A 20,729-nucleotide genomic window follows, 5' to 3' on the forward strand; every position below is an offset into this window, starting at 1 on the left:
CGCAAATTTCAAAAATTTCCTCACAAACGGTTATCTTTTGATTTTTTGGATTTTTGTAATTTTGAAAACAGCTGGTCAAAAAACCACTCTTGAGGTGTCACTCTCAAAATCGGCTCAAATGTGGATAAATTCGTTAAACAGGTCGAGTGTAATAATACAACTCGATTTTTAGCTGCCCAAGTTGAAATCCACGGCTTCTGGAGCAAATTCAAAATTCTGGAGAAATTGAAAAATCGCGCTGGAGGCTCCAGAATGGCTGAAAATGGTAAAATTTGGTTTTGGGTAATTAATATTACTTTAGGGACTTATTTTGACCATTTTTATTGATCAAGTACGTACTTTTTTAAAACAATGCATAAATCGCCAAAAACGGTCAATTCTGAATTTTCCAAAATTCGCCAATAATCGAAAAATGAACTTGAGCAGCTGAAAATTTGGTTTTGGGGCTGAATGAAAAAAAGAACTCCAGATTCTTATTTCTCGACCCAAAAAACCTACATTTTGACCTATCACTCGATTTTTTTCCATTTTTACAAAATTTGATTTCGGTAGCACCTCCCCAAGGGCCCTCGAGGGGACTGAAGAAAAAAAAGGACCTCAGATTCGTGTTTCTCCACCCAAAAACCCTATATTTCAGCATATCACTCGATTTTTTTTATTTTTACAACATTTGATTTTGGTAGAGCCTCCCCAAGGGTTCACACCCGAAATCCCGAATCCAATATCCCGAATCGACGTTTCCCGAATAGAATATTTCCCGAATGCTATTTTCCCGAATCCGTTTTCCCGAGGCCCAAGATCCCGAACCCAAAATCCCGAATGACCACTTTCCCGAATGTCTTTATCCCGAATTTAAAAATCCCGAATATATTTATTTTCTATGGAAAATGTGTTTACCACGGTCATGTAGGTACTCGAAATGAAGGTATCATACTGTAAAATGGCAGCTACACTGATAGACACACAACTGGTAATAGAGGGGTATGTCTACCGCCGCTCAAAGCCAGATCAGAGTAACAATAGAATATATTTGGGATTGCCTCTTACGTGAGTCCGATCAAAACATTGTAGAGCTTGTATCACCAACTTCTTTGACGAAGGCAGAAATATGTATAGTTGAAGCATATGTTTCCAAACTGCACCAAGTCCAAAAAATATTGATACGAAATTCATGATACTTAGTAACTAAGACCCGTGGACACAATATATCTAAAAATCAGTCATTTTGGGCTGTGACTTCATGCTATGTAGATGGCGTTGTAACCTCCGAAACCTTGAAAATGGACTTAGTGCAGTTTGGAAACATGCTTCAGTTGTATTAAAAGGACCTGAGCAATCTGTCCACATGCACCTCAGAACTTTGGCTCATAACATTGTTCTTTGAAATTTTTTGTCATACCACAGTATTTTTGAATTTAAAATATTCAATTTTTTTTAAACATTTTTTTTTTTCGGGATTCGGGAAACAAAGGATTCGGGATTAAGGCATTCGGGAAAACGACTTCGGGATAATGGTATTCGGGAAATATCCCATTCGGGAAATGTCCATTCGGGATTTCGGATTCGGGAAAATGACCGTGAATCTCCCCAAGGGCCCCCAAGGGGTCTGAGGGAAAAAAGGCCTCAGATTTGTGTTTCTCGACCCAAAAAACCTATATTTTGACATATCACTCGATTTTTTTCCATTTTTACAAAATTTGATTTCGGTAGCACCTCCTCAAGGGCCCTCGAGGGGACTGAAGAAAAAAAAGTACCTCAGATTCGTGTTTCTCCATCCAAAAACCCTATATTTCAGCATATCACTCGATTTTTTTTTATTTTTACAAAATTTGATTTTGGTAGAGCCTCCCCAAGGGCCCCCAAGGGGTCTGAGGGAAAAAAAGGCCTCAGATTTGTGTTTCTCGACCCAAAAAACCTATATTTTGACATATCACTCGATTTTTTCTATTTTTACAAAATTTGATTTTGGTAGCATCTCCCCAAGAGCCCCCAAGGGGTCTGAGGGAAATAAAGACCTTAGATTTGTGTTTCTCGACCCAAAAAACCTATATTTTGACATACCACTCGATTTTTTTTTCATTTTTACAAAATTTGATTTTGGTACTACCTCCCTAAGGGGTCTGGCGAAAAAAGGGCATCGGATTCGAATTCCTCGTTGAAAATTACTACGAAATTTCTACTTTCAACTCTTGATATGGTCATATAGTTTTGTTGTAAAACGCCATGTGCGCCTTTTTTCGCCATCCGAGTCACTGTGCGTCTATAGACATGATATCTAACGGAATATTTTTCGAAAAAAATCACTACTTTTTCACTCTTTTTTTCACTACCTGTTTTCAATCAAATTTTCGGAAAGCTATCCACCAGACCCCGCCCCCTCCCCGCTCCTCCACCAACAACAACAAACTTAAAAAATTAACGAAGTCAGTGAGATAAACAGGTTGCATATCTTGATAATTTAAGGGGCAATATAATTATGTAAGTTATCAAAATCCACGAGCAGAAATACAATTTTGAGCATGGGGGTTGATAGTACATACTTTGAAAAATGAACAAAATCACTTACAAATTGAAGAGGCAACATATGGTTCAGTTTTCATTCTGCGCAAACTATGTACGTACTTGCAGCCCAAAAAATCGCGATGGGATGAAAAAAAAATGAAATGAAAAAGAAAAACAGCCAAGAGCGAAGAGCAGCGAGCGAGAGCTAAATTTGCGGGGAGTTGAGCGAGAGCCAAGAGCGGGAGTCCTAAACTTAAGGCTCTTCCATCCCTGGTTGGTAATGGTATACTGTTTCTTCAGAAAAAAAAAAAAAAAAAAAACATTTTGGGTGTAAATTTGACAATGGAAGAGTTTGGTTCATATTGGGGTTATGAAATTGATTTCAAATTCGAGTTCAGTGATCATGATTCAGGAGGGAAATAAATTTTTTTTGGGTAGGTAGTTACCTATATCGTGCAGTTATTATTATTCGGTATTCTGTTCAAAAGTTGATGATATTGAATTTTGATTTTACTCCTAAAATGGATTTTTTGAAAAAATAGTGCATTAACATATCGCTAAGGGAGGTATTGTTAGATTTATATTCCAAATTTTAGCTCAATGTAGTGATTACAACCGAAAAAAATGATTTTTTCACAGTTTACTCGTATATTTGATTTTTACATGGCGAAAGAAATGCAACCCAGTACTGGCAGTACTTACAGCTAACACTATATGCCTCGATGTTTTTTTGCGTAAGTAGGTAGGTGAAAATCTAATGAAAACTTCATCACCATTTCAATAGCTGTCTTATACATTTCTTCTTTCCAAACAACAGCTTTTGTTTTTCTACTTTTTTTCCACAACTGTTAGGTACCTATTGGCTATTTTTGAAAATGAGGAAAACGTTTGTTTAATAAGTAAGTACTTACATATTTTTTTTAAAAAAATGTTGATCATTATTTAAAAAGCTCCAAAAGCAACTATGGCATGGTGCAAGAACAGTTAGACTACTTGAGATTAGGGGTATTATCACATTCGTCTAAATATGTACGTATAACGCGAGGGGAAAACATCAACATAGGTCTCTTGTCTACTTTCTCCATCCAACTTACGTACTTAAGCTTATAAAAATTAAAATCACATCAACTATACGTACGTACATCATACATATGTGCATAGGTACAAATTACAAAATGCTTAAAAAAAACAATTCCATCATTCTCAACCATTCACGTCTTTCTCTTTCATTCATTTCATTCATGGGTAGTGGCAGATGGTGGTGGTGGTGGGGGGGGGGGGGCGGGATGATGTAGGAAGGGTCTTTAGCAGTTTACTTTACTGTTACATTAAGGCTCTTCCATCCCTACAAAGCACCATGACCAAACCACAAAATTCTTATTTGTCACACAAAAATTTCTAAAATTTTGAGTTTTTCCCCTTCCCCTTGGATCAATATTGCAAATTTTTGAAAAATGATTCCAAAAATGAATTCGGGAGCCCAAAAAACCTACATTTCGATATGTCACACGAAAATTTCCAAAATTTTGAGTTTTTCGCCCCCCCTCTCCATGGCCGAGATCAATGTCAAATTGTCAATATCGCAAATTTTTGAAAAATGATGCCAAAAATCAAGATGAATTCGGGAACCCAAAAAACCTACATTTTGGTACGTCGTACGTCACACGAAAATTTCCAAAATTTTTAGTTTTCCTCCTCCCCCTGGGGTCAAAGTTACAAATTTTTGAAAAATGATGCCAAAAATGAATTCGGGAGCTCAAAACACCTACACTTTGATTGATATACATATGTCATATGTCACACGCAGGGATCGCGGAGGGAGGGGGTCCGTGCCTCCACCTTCAGCTCCGGCTCCCAAATAAATTTGAAAAAAAATACCTCCGGCTTCAGCTCCAGAGATTTTTTTGTAAGTACCTCCACCTCCACCTCCACCTCCGGCTCCACTTGAAAAATTTCAAGTACCTCTTGCTCCGGCTCCAGCTCCCGGAGCAAGGTCAAAAGGGGTACCCTCCGGGGGGCTCCTACCCTCCAGCTCCGCCTCCGGAGGTCGTGGAGGGGGGTTAGAGCCTTCCGCTCCAGCTATTTGAAAAAAAATCCTCCGGCTCCAGCTATTTGAAAAAAAAATCCTCCGGCTCCAGCTCTGGTTTCGGGGGTTTTTTGTAAGTGCCTCCGCCTCCATCTCCGCTCCAGTAGAAAAATAAATTTCAAGTACCTCTTGCTCCAGCTCCAGCTCCCGCAGCTCCCGGAGCAAGTCCAAAAAAAGGTACCCTCACCCTCCGGGGGGCTCCTACCCTCCACCTCCGCTCCGCGATCCCTGGTCAGTGGTCACATGAAAATTTCCAAAATTTTGAGTTTTGCGTTTGCCTTCCTCTGGGGGGAGGGGGTTGGGTTGGGGTCTGGCGCCTGCCGCGCCTGGCGCCTTTGGGGTGTCGAAATTTTCAATTTACAATTTTGTCAAAAGGTCAAAAGTTCAAAACTCAAAAATGAATTCAGCAGTTTCAGCACTTTCGAATAGGTAGCGCCAGGTTGCACCTCGCCGCCTCGGTACCTGGAAACTATCCAGTTTTTTCTTACGCTAATATCATTGAAAAAAAGCTCTGTGATAGCTCTGCGAAAGCAAAATAGATAAAAATATTTTGCAGTTATCATTTATATTTGTAGTATTCGTGAAGTGTTACGCGTTAGGTGAAGAATTTTATTTTTTCGCATTAATCCAGCGATGAGTACATCAAAATCATCAAATTCCATTCCTTCATTCGGCTGGAAAGTGAAACTGAACCATGTTTTTCCCGAAAAACGGGATCAGAATTTCACCCCATCGTTCAGAATCGTATTCTCTTTGATTCGTCTAATAATCAGGTACGTTTTAATGATTTCTTATCGTCTCCGGTCACCATACGTACAGTTTAGTAAAATTCCATTATTCGCAGGTATCTCCTGTATCAATTCTGGTGTTATTTTCATCGTCGGAAACCGGTCATGGATTACATATTTACTATCGTTCCTAAGCAGATTTACGGTAAGATGAAACTCAACTCGTCTCCTTCTAATACCCACAGATCGTGTATTTAACAGAGAGGTAAATTCTTCTTTCAACAGGTGTACCGTTAGGAGGTATAGGTGGTGGCACTATCGGACGTGGATTCAAAGGAGAATTTTGTAGATTACAAATGAAACCTGGTATATACGAATACGATATTATAGACGCCGATCAGTTCATCGTTACTGTACGTAATTCAAAAGAGGTTACCATCTATCAGAACGTCTTATCAACCAGCAGGTACTTCATATCGTCAAGATAGTTTCATTATTTCGTATTCAAATTCATTATCAATATTCAATATTCACCGAGTATATTTTATATTTCACAGTGGTCCTCAATCGGGTGCCTTGAGTTATTGGAAATGGAATTTTCCTGGTGAAAATGCCGAATACACAGCTCTCTATCCGCGTTCCTGGACTAAATACTACATTCCTGAATGTAAAATTGAACTTATTTGTAGACAAGTCTCACCTGTGATACCTCATAATTATAAAGTTGGTAGATTGTTTTACATCGTTAACAAATTCTTCGGTAACTGAACTAAACATTGAATCGATCACTGTATAGGATAGCTGCTTACCAGGAGGAGTATTGATCTGGACGGTTCGAAATTTCAATTCCGAAGATCTCAAAGTATCGATAACATTTTGTATGAAAGGCTACAAAGGTAAACGACAAAATCACATTAGCTGATTGAAGTTTTCAATTCGTAGATATACTAATTCTGAAATATTCTGTTCATGAATCACACAGGAGCCAACGAATGTGGTAGTTTCACGTACGACAGCGATGACAGCAAAGTAACCGGAGTCGAAATCTTTAATAAAATAAACTCGTCTAAATGTACCTACGTTATTGGTGTTAAAGAAGATGTAAGAATGTGAAATTGGCCAGGTTTTTATCCTGTACGATTCCTACTATCATTTTTAAATTCAGTTTGCCATATCGACGCTCGATTATTTTTACAGCCTGATGTCAACGTTACTAGTTCGTGTTTCAATCCCAAAGGATCTGGCGTAACGTTATGGGATAAATTAAGAGAAAAAGGCGGCTTTTCTGGAAAATTAGCTTCTCATATACGTGAGTATTTATATCAGAATTAATCCGACTCGTATTCCTCGTAGGATCAGAGTATTAATTCGATATTTTTTTTTCGATATTTTTCGCCTTCAGAAGAAGGACAAAAAGGTATTCGATAGATCGGTTCCACAAATACGAAGTGAATACGTCGAATCTAACTCATTCTATTATTTCGTTTTTTAATCTAGAATACTTCGGTGATATTGCCGGCGCTGTATGTGCTCAAATAAATGTCCCCGTGGATACGGAGAAAAATTTGGAATTTGCTGTAGTATGGCACATGCCTTATATACAATTTCGTAATAAGCTGGCCACTTATGAACGGTAATACACGATTAACTTTGATAAGCTGGTGTGACGTAGTAGATTACAATTAGCCATTCGTAGCGTGTGCGAAATTAATTCTTCCGTTTGGAACGTTCGTTCTCGATTGCAGATATTACACAAAGTATTTCGGCAACGACGACGCGGCCGGAATAATAATGTGTCATTACGCATTAACGCATTATTCGCAATGGGAAAAAGACATCGATAATTGGCAGAATCCTGTACTAAACGAGAGGTATGTATTCGAGTGTATCGACGAAAATTAACCGAGTGTTTGAAATTTTACTATTGAGGATATCGATTGATGACGAAGCTACGAGTGAGTAAGCTGCTGTCGTCGATGAGTTGAAATGAATATTTTAATGACCAATCGATTTATGCTGCGGTTCGGTTGGTTATTTGCAAGAGTGGAAGAGAGTACTCATCTTGTTTGGGCTTTTGGGGGGGGGGGAGGGAAGATTTTTTTCCGAACACGAAGGAAATTTCAAAAATGTTTGTACGGTTAATGTATTAATTATTTTTCAGAAAATGGCAATTTCAATTCATTCTTCCTTTCTGTTTGCTTCCACAGTTCACTACCAGATTGGTATAAAAGCGCCATATTCAACGAACTGTATTTCATATCAGACGGTGGCACGATTTGGGTTAACGCAGACACGGACGAAAATAAATTACAGGTCACAGATGTGAGGTAATTCATCTTCTCATCTCGCTTTGAAGATTTAAACCAACAATGTTTCGGTCATCCGATCGAACGATTACTAATTCGAATTATTCGCAGAAAAGAATTTGGAAGATTTGCTTACCTCGAAGGTCACGAATATCGTATGTACAACACGTACGATGTACATTTCTACGCTTCGTTCGCTTTGGCAGATTTATGGCCTAAATTACAACTCGGAGTCCAGTACGATTTTCGCGACGCTGTCACCGTTGCGGATGATTCCTGGCGGTGGTTCTTGTTCAACGGACACATAGGACATAGGAAGGAGGCTAATTGTATTCCTCACGATATCGGCGATCCTGGTGAGAAACGAGGTCTTCATAAATGCTAACTTGAATGGGTTCTGTGAAAAAATTAACGAAAATGTTGAAATTCATCCGCAGAGGAAGAACCTTTCATACGAATCAACTCGTACCCAGTACACGACGTCGCCGACTGGAAAGATTTGAATTTGAAATTTGTCTTGCAATGTTATCGAGACTACGTTTATACAAACGACGACATTTACCTGAAGGATATGTGGCCTCAGGTGAAACTTATCATGAACTGTTGCCTCAAATGGGATTCAGATAACGATGGTATGATCGAAAACGGCGGATTCCCAGATCAGACCTATGATGCTTGGACAATGAGTGGTGTTAGGTGAGTGAATCACTGAATCTGAACTACTGATTGATTCGCCGCAGGTTTTTTTTCTTCGATCCTGATTAATTAATCTAATATTCGATGATCGTGCAGTGCGTATTGCGGAGGATTATGGCTGGCAGCATTACGTGTTACTGTAGAAATGGCTGCGACTCTTGACGATAAAGGTACCAAGGAGAAATTCACATCAATATTGGCGCAAGCTAAATCCGTATACAATAAAAAATTATGGAATGGTGAGTTTTCAATAGATCAATTATTTAAAAAAAAAAAAAAACTAAATCATCGTCTCTATGATACATATTTTTTATCATCTCTCCAGGAAATTACTATGATTTCGATTCGAGCCAGGCAGAAGACGCCAAAGCAATAATGGCCGATCAATTATGCGGAATGTGGTACTTACAAGCGAGCGGAATTACGGAACCGGTAAGTTTATAAATCAGCTTCCAAAATCTTTTTCTTCTTCATTTTAGCCCTTTTTCTCAATCTACTGCTGGATGAAGGCCTTCCCCAACTTCTTTCCACAAGCTCTGATTTTGGGCTGTACTCCTCCATTCTCCATCATATGTCCGTATCTCATCTTCCCATCTCCGTTTTGGTCTTCCCAGTGCCCGTTTTCTGTCTGGTCTCCACTGAGTAGGCTTTACCACTCAAAAAAATCGCTGACCCCCCCCCCCCACTTCAGGCAACATGGCCAGACCAGCGCCACTTACTCCGCATAGCTGTCTCCATAATGTCAGTCATCCCTGTGGTCTCCCGAATTTTCTCCACTGTCCATTTGTCTCCCAGTGTTATCCCCAGCATTGATCGCTCCATACACCTCTGAATCTTGACAATTCAAACTTCCAGCTTCTTCGTCAATGCCTATATCTCACTAGCATATGAGGCCACTGGGATGATGCATTGATTGGCTACCTTCCTTCTCAGACATATTGGTATTGACTTCTCTCTGATTATTCCTTGCAGCCTCGAGTATGCTGCCCATGATGCCTTTATTCTCCTGGATATCTCTCTGTTGAAATCGTTATTCATTGTCATATCTTGGCCCTGGTACACAAATCCATCAACCATTTCAATTTCATCATCCTCCAGCTGGACACATTTTTTATCAGTTACAAACCCATTGCACATAGTCTTGGTCTTCTCTTTATTAATTTTCAGTCCTACTTCTAGACATGCATCTCTCACCTTGTCCAGCATTCCCCAAAGTTCATCCATATATGTACTTACTGTGCTATCAGCACCACATCATCAGCATATAGCAAATGGGTCAATTTTTCTCCAGAGATCTTCAGCCCTCCTTCTCCCCATAATATGTGATGTGATGGGACAAAATCGACCTTCGGACCTAAAAAATTATTTTTCACTTTTTGACGGATTTTTGGTACTCGGACATTCAAAAATCATTTAAAACCACCCAGAAGTCCCTATGATTTGTATAGCTCCATATACATGGTAATCCAGTCAGAAGTGTGCTAATTTTTTTGATTTTTTCATTATTTCAACTTTTGAATCGACCTGGAGGCGAAACATAGCATTCTAGGAGAAAAATACATTAAGCAAAGTTGTAGAGAATTACATTTCCAAAAACCTATAAGAGGTTTATTTTTCTCCAAAATGCATAGTTTTTCCATAATTCTCAAAAAACAGAAATTTTATGGTAATCATCATGAGGTTTTTGTTTTTTGAGAAAAATGGAAAAACTATGCATTTTGGAGAAAAATAAACTTCTTATAGGTTTTTGGAAATTTAATTCTCTACAACTTTCTTTGATGTATTTTACTCGTAGAACGCTTTGTTTCGCCTCTAGATCGATTTCAAAATTAAAATAATGAAAAAAAAAAAAATTGAAAAAATGAGTGCAATCATGACTGAGCCGCCAGTATCAATGTAAATAACCATTTTACCCAGTGATATTCACACAAAACAGGCAAGAAACGTTATCCAAGACTATGTTTAGCTCAGTTTAGCCGGAGAAAATGTGATTAGAACACCAAGTGCTTCCACTAAACAAGCAGAACTGGACTGAAAACTTTTAACCCCCCCCCCCCCCCCTATAACTCAAAAACTTGTTTTTAGGCTCGAAGGTCGATTTTGTTGCATCGTGTCACATATATCTCTGATGCTGTTATAGTGTGTGGCTGTGAACAATTTAGGTGAAAGGGCATCTCCCTGTCTTATTCCCTTTTTGAGAGGTATTTTTGCTGTTTCTCCATTGCCTGTAATAGAAGCTATGGCATTTCTGTAGATATACTCGATCACATATAGGGGCAACCCCGTAGGTAAGCAGGATCAATTCCAAATTCCAATCTTTTCAAGAGCTGTCATCATTAGACACCATTTTCAACAGGGATGGAAGTACAAACAGGAACGAAGAACAAAAGAACAACCAATTTTTGAAAGAACGAAAGAACGAACACCTAGAAAAATCTCAGTGAAGAACATTGAGAACAAAGAACGGAAATTTTTATTTACATTACTCATGATAAGAAAGTACACACTTTCGCCCCTTCTATGCGGGGCGAAAAGCCCTCTTTTCATCCCGGCACTTTCGACCCGCGTCAACTAAACACGTACAGAAGTTTTCCACCCGCGTTAACCAAACACAAGCCGAAACCTATCGAAAAGATAACAAACGCGAGTAGGCTTACATGAGTAACACATTGTTATGAGATTATTGAGATTTTTCTGGGTTTTGCGTTAATCAAGCATTGAATTATTTTGTTGTTTGTGAAGTCAAAAGTGTGTGGTTATGGTCAGTTCTTTCGTCATGTGCATGTGCTGTGTTTGTTCGAATTTTGTTTGAATAACGATTTATTTATCTTACATATTTCATTACCCATGTAATTAAAATTAATAACTTGCACAATATTATACTCTGCATTCTGCAGAGACTCAAGACTCAACTGAATACCATGGTCCCCACATACTAGCAGCGACGAATGCGTATACTTTCTTATAATTCGTAATGTAAAATATCTTACATTATAAGGTGTGAGAGTGAACTTTTTAACGACGAGTAAATTTTGCTACCTCACTCGCTTCGCTCGTTCGGTAGCAGTTACTTCTCTCACCTTCGGTTCGTTCAGTAAACTCGTCCACTTCACTCGCCTTCGGCTCGCTCAGTGAACAATACTCGTCGTTAAAACGTCCACTTTCGCCCCTTATGGTGTAATATACTATTGTCTTTGAAAAACAAAATTATCTTGTTCCCGTTCTTCTTTTTTTCACTCTGTTTTTAGTGTTTTTTCAGTTTTTTATTCATTTTTTGATAATTTTGGTATGTTTTGGGTCAAAACTTGAGAAAAAAGTAAAAAGTCAAAAGTTACGAGAACAAGAACACTGGGAACGGAGAACCAAAAAATTTTTCAAGGAAAGAATGAACGAACGAATGAAGTTTCATATATGAGTTTTGAGAACAAACGAAAGAACAAACGAACAAATGAAGTTTCATATGAGTTTTGAGAACAAATGAAAGAACGAACATGTCGTAATTAATTTCAGGAACAAAAGAACGAAGAACAAAATTCCTTGTTCTTCCAACAAGAACAAAATTCCTTGTTCTTCCATCCCTGATCTTCAAAGAGTCCTGTGCTTTTTCAAAATCAATGAATGCTAAACATAGGGGCATTCTAAATTTGTTGGTTTTTTTAATGATCTGGCGCATAACATGAATATGGTTAATTGTGCTTCTTCCCTTATGGAATCCTGCTTGTTCATTTGGTTCGGCTTTATCAAGCTTTTCTGTCAGCCTTGTGGTAATTATCCTTGTGAAAAGTTTGTACATATTGAAAAGTAGTAGACATGTGTGCCGCCACTGATAATTCAAAATCAAATTTTGACGCGTCAATATCTTATTGGTGTGAAACAGCGAGGAGAATGGTCTTTAAAAATGATCTTTGAGCCCTTGAAACCCTACATTTTGGTACAAATGTTAAATTTTTAAAAAAAATTTTCAATTCTCTCCAATTGAAGTCCCTTTAATGTTTTTGGATTTTGGGTCAAATAGTGATCAAAGATAGAAGTGGGGCCCTCAAAACCTCTGTTACCAAATTTTCCCAATTATTTATAGGAAAAAAACTATGACACATGTCGATTTTATTCACGCTATATTTTGAAAATTATCAATTAACCGTACGTTTCGGCACTCTCGTTGCCTTCTTCAGCGGTAGAAACAAGACTGAATGTATAACACAATTACGCAAGTACAGAACATAGATGAAACGCAGTACATAGATAAAAATATGAATGAGACTAGAAAAGACAGGAAAATTCCACACCACCTCAACCTATAACCAGACGATAAATTTCGTTAAAATTAGACAAATCAGTCCTGAAATTGATCGCATTTTTGGCCTGATTGATAAAAATACATTCGAGAATTCGTCTTTTTAGGGTGTTTTTTTCAAAAGCCAAAATTTTAGTATTGTCAAAATCAAAATTATGCCCTGTCATTTTCGAATGTTCGCACAGAGCAGTAGATGTTTTTGAATTACGTACATCGTATTTGTGCCTGTAAAGACGATTCGATAGGTAGGTACCTGTCTCGCCAATATATACGCTATCACATTGACTACATTTTATAGAATAAACCACATTACTACATTTGAGTTTTTCATTGGTATCTTTGAGTTTAGAGTAAAATTTAAATTTATTACTATTGCAATTTTTGGCAGCAATTCTGGTGGAATCACTATTCACTATGTGTTTAATTCTGTTGAAGTACCTACCTATATATGGTATGGAGAAATATTTAATGCTAGGTTTATCAATAATATTGTCAACATTAGGAGTATTCTGATTAAAATTATAGTAACCATATTCGAAAAGTTGTTTAGCTACAATTTTAGGGAAATTGTTATCCTTAAGAATATTCAGAAACTGAGCCTTAATATCAGCATGAAATTTAGAAGATGTGAGTCTCAACATACGATTGAGGAGATTTTTAGCTGTGTTAAGTTTGTAATGTTTAGGTTGAAACGACAGATAATTAATCATACGATGAGATTTCGTGGGTTTTCTGTAATACTTAGTAGAAAATTTATTGTCTTCCAGGTTTTTGTAGACAGTGAAATCCAAAAAATTGATACAATTATTTTGCTCAGTTTCTAATGTAAATTTAACACGAGTATGTATAGAGTTTAAGAAATCTGAGACAGAGTTAATTTCATTTTCCTTAATAATCATAAAACTATCATCAACATATTTGGTACAGTATTTAATAGTATGCTGATTAAAAACATTGCATAGCTTAATGAAAATGTCATCCAGTACGAATTCAGCTAATATAGGTGACAGTGGGCTTCCCATAGGTAGGCCATCAATTTGGAGGTAGAAATTGTTTTTAAAACTGAAGTAGCTCTGAATATTTGTTACATTTTGGACCAAAATTTACTTTTGAAAGTGTTCGTATCAAAAAGGAACGTATGATCACTGACATCGAATATTTTTTTCGTAAAACAAGAGCAACAGGAAATGAGGAAGAAAAGCATAAGGTTACCGACCTAATTAAAAAATACTACAAACTACCTACGAATCACAGTATTTTTCATGCCTATTTGACGGAATGTTCAATTATTACACAAGAGTTTTTTAAAAATCATACTGGTTTATGCATTCTGGAAGCAGACAAGTCGTCAAAATGTGTAGTTATGAAGCAAACCGAATATGAGGAAAAAATGAATTCACTCATCAACGACACAGAGACCTACAAATTGACCAACAAAGACCCCTCTGAACGTATTCAAAGGAAAATCACGAAATTGGCCAGTGAATTAAAAAAGGGAGGATTCATCAGCGATAATCAAAGGAAACTATTAACTACTACGAATGCTATTGCGCCAAAAATTTATGGTTTACCTAAAATTCACAAACCTGATGTGCCTTTGCGACCCATAGTAGCATTTAACGACTCGCCTACCTACAATCTTGCTAAATTCCTCGCTGAAATATTAAAACAGGTACGAGATCCGAATTTGAATTGTAAAAATTCCGACGAAGTCATTGAAATGCTCAAAAATTTGACATTTGATCCAGCAGAGAAGCTGGTATCATTTGATGTTGTGTCTCTTTTTACTTCTGTTCCGAAGACCTTGGTTGTGGAATCCATAAAAACCAGATGGATGGATATTTCGAAATTATGTGACCTCACAGAAGCTCAGTTCCTTACTCTTGTCGAATTATGCTATGAAGGCAGCTACTTCAGTTTTAAAAACAATTTCTACCTCCAAATTGATGGCCTACCTATGGGAAGCCCACTGTCACCTATATTAGCTGAATTCGTACTGGATGACATTTTCATTAAGCTATGCAATGTTTTTAATCAGCATACTATTAAATACTGTACCAAATATGTTGATGATAGTTTTATGATTATTAAGGAAAATGAAATTAACTCTGTCTCAGATTTCTTAAACTCTATACATACTCGTGTTAAATTTACATTAGAAACTGAGCAAAATAATTGTATCAATTTTTTGGATTTCACTGTCTACAAAAACCTGGAAGACAATAAATTTTCTACTAAGTATTACAGAAAACCCACGAAATCTCATCGTATGATTAATTATCTGTCGTTTCAACCTAAACATTACAAACTTAACACAGCTAAAAATCTCCTCAATCGTATGTTGAGACTCACATCTTCTAAATTTCATGCTGATATTAAGGCTCAGTTTCTGAATATTCTTAAGGATAACAATTTCCCTAAAATTGTAGCTAAACAACTTTTCGAATATGGTTACTATAATTTTAATCAGAATACTCCTAATGTTGACAATATTATTGATAAACCTAGCATTAAATATTTCTCCATACCATATATAGGTAGGTACTTCAACAGAATTAAACACATAGTGAATAGTGATTCCACCAGAATTGCTGCCAAAAATTGCAATAGTAATAAATTTAAATTTTACTCTAAACTCAAAGATACCAATGAAAAACTCAAATGTAGTAATGTGGTTTATTCTATAAAATGTAGTCAATGTGATAGCGTATATATTGGCGAGACAGGTACCTACCTATCGAATCGTCTTTACAGGCACAAATACGATGTACGTAATTCAAAAACATCTACTGCTCTGTGCGAACATTCGAAAATGACAGGGCATAATTTTGATTTTGACAATACTAAAATTTTGGCTTTTGAAAAAAACACCCTAAAAAGACGAATTCTCGAATGTATTTTCATCAATCAGGCCAAAAATGCGATCAATTTCAGGACTGATTTGTCTAATTTTAACGAAATTTATCGTCTGGTTATAGGTTGAGGTGGTGTGGAATTTTCCTGTCTTTTCTAGTCTCATTCATCTTTTTATCTATGTACTGCGTTTCATTTATGTTCTGTACTTGCGTAATTGTGTTATACATTCAGTCTTGTTTCTACCGCTGAAGAAGGCAACGAGAGTGCCGAAACGTACGGTTAATTGATAATTTTCAAAATATAGCGTGAATAAAATCGACATGTGTCATAGTTTTTTTCAATATTTCGCCTTGTCACGCGTAATAATTCTACTCCTTTTAATTATTTATAGGCAAAACTATGGGTTTACCCAGTTGGCAAAACAGCATTTTTTAGACAGTGCATCTGAGTAGGGATATGACTACATATCCAGAGTTGACAAAAAAAAAACATTTTTTTTTTGGTTTTAAAGAAATGTTAAAAAACAGTTCCATCAATTCGTTGTTTAAAACAGTGTTTAAATCATGTTTAAAACACGTTTTAAACAAAATTTTGAATAAATAAGCAAAATGAATAGGTAGTCAAAACTCAAATCTCAAAAGTCTTACTTTTGTTGTTTAAATTTTATTCATCATGTAGTGTTCTTTCTGCCAACGATTGAAATTTCTGTTCATCATTTTTATATTGGTTATCAAATGATTTTTAAATGTGACTGTCATTGTAAAAAATTGAGAATTTCATGAGAAAAATAGAAAAAAAACATGTTTTTTTTCCATTTCAAAAAAAAACAAAGTTTAAAACATTTTAAAAGTTTTAAACACTTCAATTTTTTTGGGCTGTTTGAAACCCTGTTTTAAACATGTCTGTTTTTTTTCAACCCTGTACAGTGTACATATCAGTCAGACTGTATTTTCTGACTGCCAAAACGGCAATATCTGACTGTGGTTCTGAGTGTGGATCTGACTCCACTCAAGTCTTCTGACAAGTCATTGCCATTGCCATCTTAGAATATCAAAAAAATACTTGTTTCTGATTGGTTGATTGTAGTCAGACTGCGAATCTGACTGTCAAAACGGCAATTTCTGACTGCAGAAATGAGCAGTCAGATATCACCAGAAATTTGCCAATCGGGTAGTAGGCTAAATATTTCATCAGACTCATCATACGCCATGTTCTCGCCGCCATTAATTTAGAACTGGAATGAATTTTGGCACATGCTGTTAAAATGCCACTGCACTGATAAAAATTGACCTCATACCACCACCGTGCAATTTCCTAATGGTGCACACGTCTAGAAAGTAGGCTTATTGGACGATAGTTTTTTATATCAGCTTTGTCTCCTTTTTTATGAATCAAAACCACTTCAGCATCATTCCATTCATCCGGGATTTTTCCTTCTTCTAGGCACTGGTTAAATAGCACTGTCAGGTATTCGTTTATTTCATCTCCACCCAGTTTTATAATTTCTGTTATAACTCCATCTTTTCCTGGTGATTTTTGTTTTTGATTTGCTTTAGATTCTTCTTTATCTCTTGTTGTGTGAATGGTGGAACTGAGAGGGTGGATGGTATTTGAGAGTGTTGAGCAGGGTTGTTTCTTAAAAAAATTGTTAAATTTTGAATTTGAATGTTATACCAGTAATTCAATTTTTAAACTTAAAAATGTCAAACTCAGAGAAAATTTTTAGAAATTTTCAAATTTTCAACTGTAATTTTAATCATTAACCAAAATTTTAACCTCAACTGCATAAATTACCACCAATAACCTTAACCTGAACCTTAACTGTAACTTTGAAAAATGAATAACCTTAACTGTAACCTTTAACCTAAATTTTGAATTTCATGTTAAATTTTTAACCATAACCTTAACCGGAAATTTTTTTTTTTGGTCAACAAGCCTGGTGTTGAGGCTGCAGACGTGCAGAGTGTCATCATTGAGTTCCAGTCTCATCTTTCATTCCCATAATCAGTCTATTTCTAATTTTCAGTTCACCTCAGAGGACGTTCATGCTGCTGTTCTTTTCAATTGTCTCTATTATCCGTGTTGTGTTGTATTTTCTGATGTCCTGTCTTATCATTTTTCTCACAGTTTTGCAAGTTTCTATGTACTCTATCTGCTGTATCCCAGAGTCTTGTCTTCATCTCTCTTCTTCATTTCATTAACTTCTTTGTCTCCTCTGACAATTTACTATTCCTTCTCCTACAGATTGCCATCCTTCAAATAACTCATTCCTCTGATTGCAGATATTACCAACGGAGAATGTTCGTAAAGCTCTACGCACCATCTACGAAAACAACGTGAAACGATTCAAAAATGGCGAAAGTGGAGCTGTGAACGGAATGCTACCGAATGGTCTCGTCGATAAAAGCTCGGTTCAAAGTCAAGAAGTATGGACTGGAGTAACATACGGTGTAGCTTCGCATTTAATTTTCATGGTAAAATTTTGTAATTTTCGTTACGAAATATTCAGATTTCGACTCGTTAGCTATAAAAATGATTCTTTAATGCACAGGGTATGAAAGAAGAAGGATTACATACTGCCAAAGGAGTATACGAAACTGTATACAATAGAATAGGAATGGGGTTCGAAACGCCGGAAGCGTTATATGAAAACAGATACATTCGATCGGTTGGCTACATGAGACCTTTGAGTATCTGGTCTATTCAGAAAGCATTACAAAAAGAGAAAAACGAGTAGATAATTTACAGTCAACGGATGATCTCTTCTAATGCTCGGATTGTGTATAGTGAATTATGATTTTTTTTTCAACGAGAAAGTAATCGGTTTTGTTGTTGCGATTTCATTTTTGATTTCACGTTTACGCTTTCGTAGTGATATTTTTGTTTCTTTCGTTTTTATTTTTACATGTTTTGTTATCGTCAGCATTTTAAAGTATGTTCAGTATTTTGTTATTAGAAATATATACCTACCTATGAATCGATATTGTAATGTTGGCGTTCGAGTGTTTCATCAGTGATTGATTATCACAGCAATCGTGTGTGTTTGAGTGTAATTTACCATTTGTTTCTCGTACTTTAAATCGATAATCCATAGATTGAAGTAGTTAAATTGTTTGTTTTTTACCGTAGAATTTGCATATCGTTTATTTTATTATCCTACATTTCTATTCCTTTTTTATTTTATTCGAATGTTACATTTATTTTTTCCTCGATTTTAAGCATTTAAGTGAGAAATTGTCAATGTCAATTGTGATGAAAAATGTAGTTTTATTATGATTATACTGATTATACAAACCAAAAAGTACTGAATGAGTTATTGAACTTGATGTTTTTTAACCGCTGGCGACAGTTTACAAATCATTTCGAGGGCAGTACAATAGGCCTACGAAATCACTAATTGCAAATTACAAAATACCATAGTAAACAATTTGTCTAGTTAGTAAATATGTCACACGAATGATGAAATTTTAATAGCTTTTCGTACTTTGAAATCTCCTTTCTCTTTCGAAAGAGTAGGTCTAGATATTATGAATATATGAATAATGAAATCTTTGATAACTTTTCGTACGTTGAGCCTTATTTTCTCTTCTCAGCGAGCAGAATATTTCTAGTTCAATGTTTATTTACAAATTTGGGATCACAAAATAAAGTTTTCTTTGATAATTCATTCGAAGTAATTTATCGTTTATTTTGTTTCTGTTAATACTGATCCATGAAATTTTTTGTACATGATTTGTAAATCATTTTGAATTCCGTTTTCCTTGATAATGAATTTTGATAATAAATCGTGAATATCGAACGTTTTGTACTTTGATTTCACTCGACAAAGCAGAATAGAAGCTGCACAGTAAATTTAGGTGTATTTACGGCGGACTAGTTAGGCAAATTTATTAACGTAAACGCGTACTGACAGTTAGTATGGCCATGTGTCGCCTCGACAGCACCTATCTGGTCTTAGATCGCACTTTCATCAAAAGCAGTTGGAAAGCTAAAATTCATTCAGTAAACTAATTTCAACACGCTAGGGAGTCGACTGCAAGTAGATTTTCAGTCGTTTTGGAGCCTCCAGTGACTTTTTGGAAATTACTGGAGCCTCCAGCAGACATTTCAAAAATTCCTAGAGCCTCGAACAGATTTCAGAAACTTAAAATTTCATAAAAAGCAGTTGGAAAGCTAAAATTCACTCTGCGAACTAATTTTAATACACTATGAAGTTGAATACAGGAAGATTTCAAGTCGTTTCGGAGCCTCCAGTTACTTTTTGGAAATTACCGGAGTCTCCAGTAGATTTTTCAATGATCAAATGCTCAAAAGTTTCCATAAAATTTTACCAAACAGAGACACCCCATTTTTGACATTGTTCTGAGGTGGATCGCAGGCAGTTTCAATCCGTTTTGGAGCCTCCAGCAGATTTTTATAAACTTCTGTTTATCAAAAAATGTCACAAAATCTATCCGAATCAGAGTTGGCGCGATTCCTCGGTTCGTCAGAATCGGATTCCTGAATTACGATTCCCATACCTGAGAGAATCGGGATTCTCCACTCTCGATTCTTTCACAGAGTGAATCCGGTTCTGAATCCGATTCTTTAGCGGTTCTCGATTCCCTCCGATTCCGATTCCCAAATACTAATTTTTTTCAACTTCAGGACTTGACAAATGAATTTTAAATGAAATCAGTAATTTCCCCAACTAGGTATATGATCATTTTTCATGTTCTATTCTTTCGTTTGTGGCTGTGAGTAGGGAATTGCAGAGAATCGCGAGGGCGCGATTCTCCATTAAAGAGAATCCGATTCTTGCATTGCGCGATTCTTTCACTGCATAGAATCACTGATTTGCAATATTATCACACAACAGCCAATCTTTAAAAAAATGTCACCAGTCTCAAACTACAAAATGCAAATGCATCACTAAAAGCCATTAAAAACAGTGCATTTTACTGTTTCAACACGTGAATAATACCTGCAAGGAATCGCAGGGAATCGAGAAGGTGCGATTCTCTATAAAAGGGAATCGGATTCCTGCGTTTTCCGATTCTTTCGACTTGAAGAACCGCGATTCGAATCCGATTCGAATCGTGAGAATCGGATTCTTTCTCGATTCTTTCGCGCGATTCGAATCGCGCCAACTCTGATCCGAATCAACTTTCGACTTTCCAATTCCATTTGATGAAATTTTGTAGAAATTGCAAGTTTCAAAAATTTACTGGAGGCTCTAGTAATTTCCAAAAACTCGCTGATGTCTACAAAACAACTTGAAA

At 36.4% G+C, this 20,729-nt stretch overlaps 1 protein-coding gene across 1 annotated transcript; it reads left to right on the plus strand.

Annotated features, from left to right (window-relative positions):
* The first annotated feature begins 5,105 nt into the window (after positions 1–5,105).
* LOC135849708 (non-lysosomal glucosylceramidase-like) lies at positions 5,106–19,131 on the plus strand. Its single transcript, XM_065370248.1, has 16 exons — positions 5,106–5,361; positions 5,433–5,521; positions 5,602–5,782; positions 5,874–6,039; positions 6,113–6,212; positions 6,299–6,417; positions 6,514–6,625; positions 6,814–6,949; positions 7,062–7,187; positions 7,524–7,643; positions 7,734–7,978; positions 8,060–8,318; positions 8,415–8,557; positions 8,644–8,750; positions 17,751–17,942; positions 18,020–19,131. The coding sequence occupies exons 1-16, from the start codon at positions 5,222–5,224 to the stop codon at positions 18,203–18,205; spliced, it is 2,421 nt and encodes an 806-aa protein (XP_065226320.1). The 5' UTR covers positions 5,106–5,221; the 3' UTR covers positions 18,206–19,131.
* The last annotated feature ends 1,598 nt before the right edge of the window (positions 19,132–20,729 follow it).

The sequence above is a fragment of the Planococcus citri genome, chromosome 1, assembly GCF_950023065.1.
Source record: "Planococcus citri chromosome 1, ihPlaCitr1.1, whole genome shotgun sequence".
Lineage (NCBI taxonomy): Eukaryota > Metazoa > Arthropoda > Insecta > Hemiptera > Pseudococcidae > Planococcus > Planococcus citri.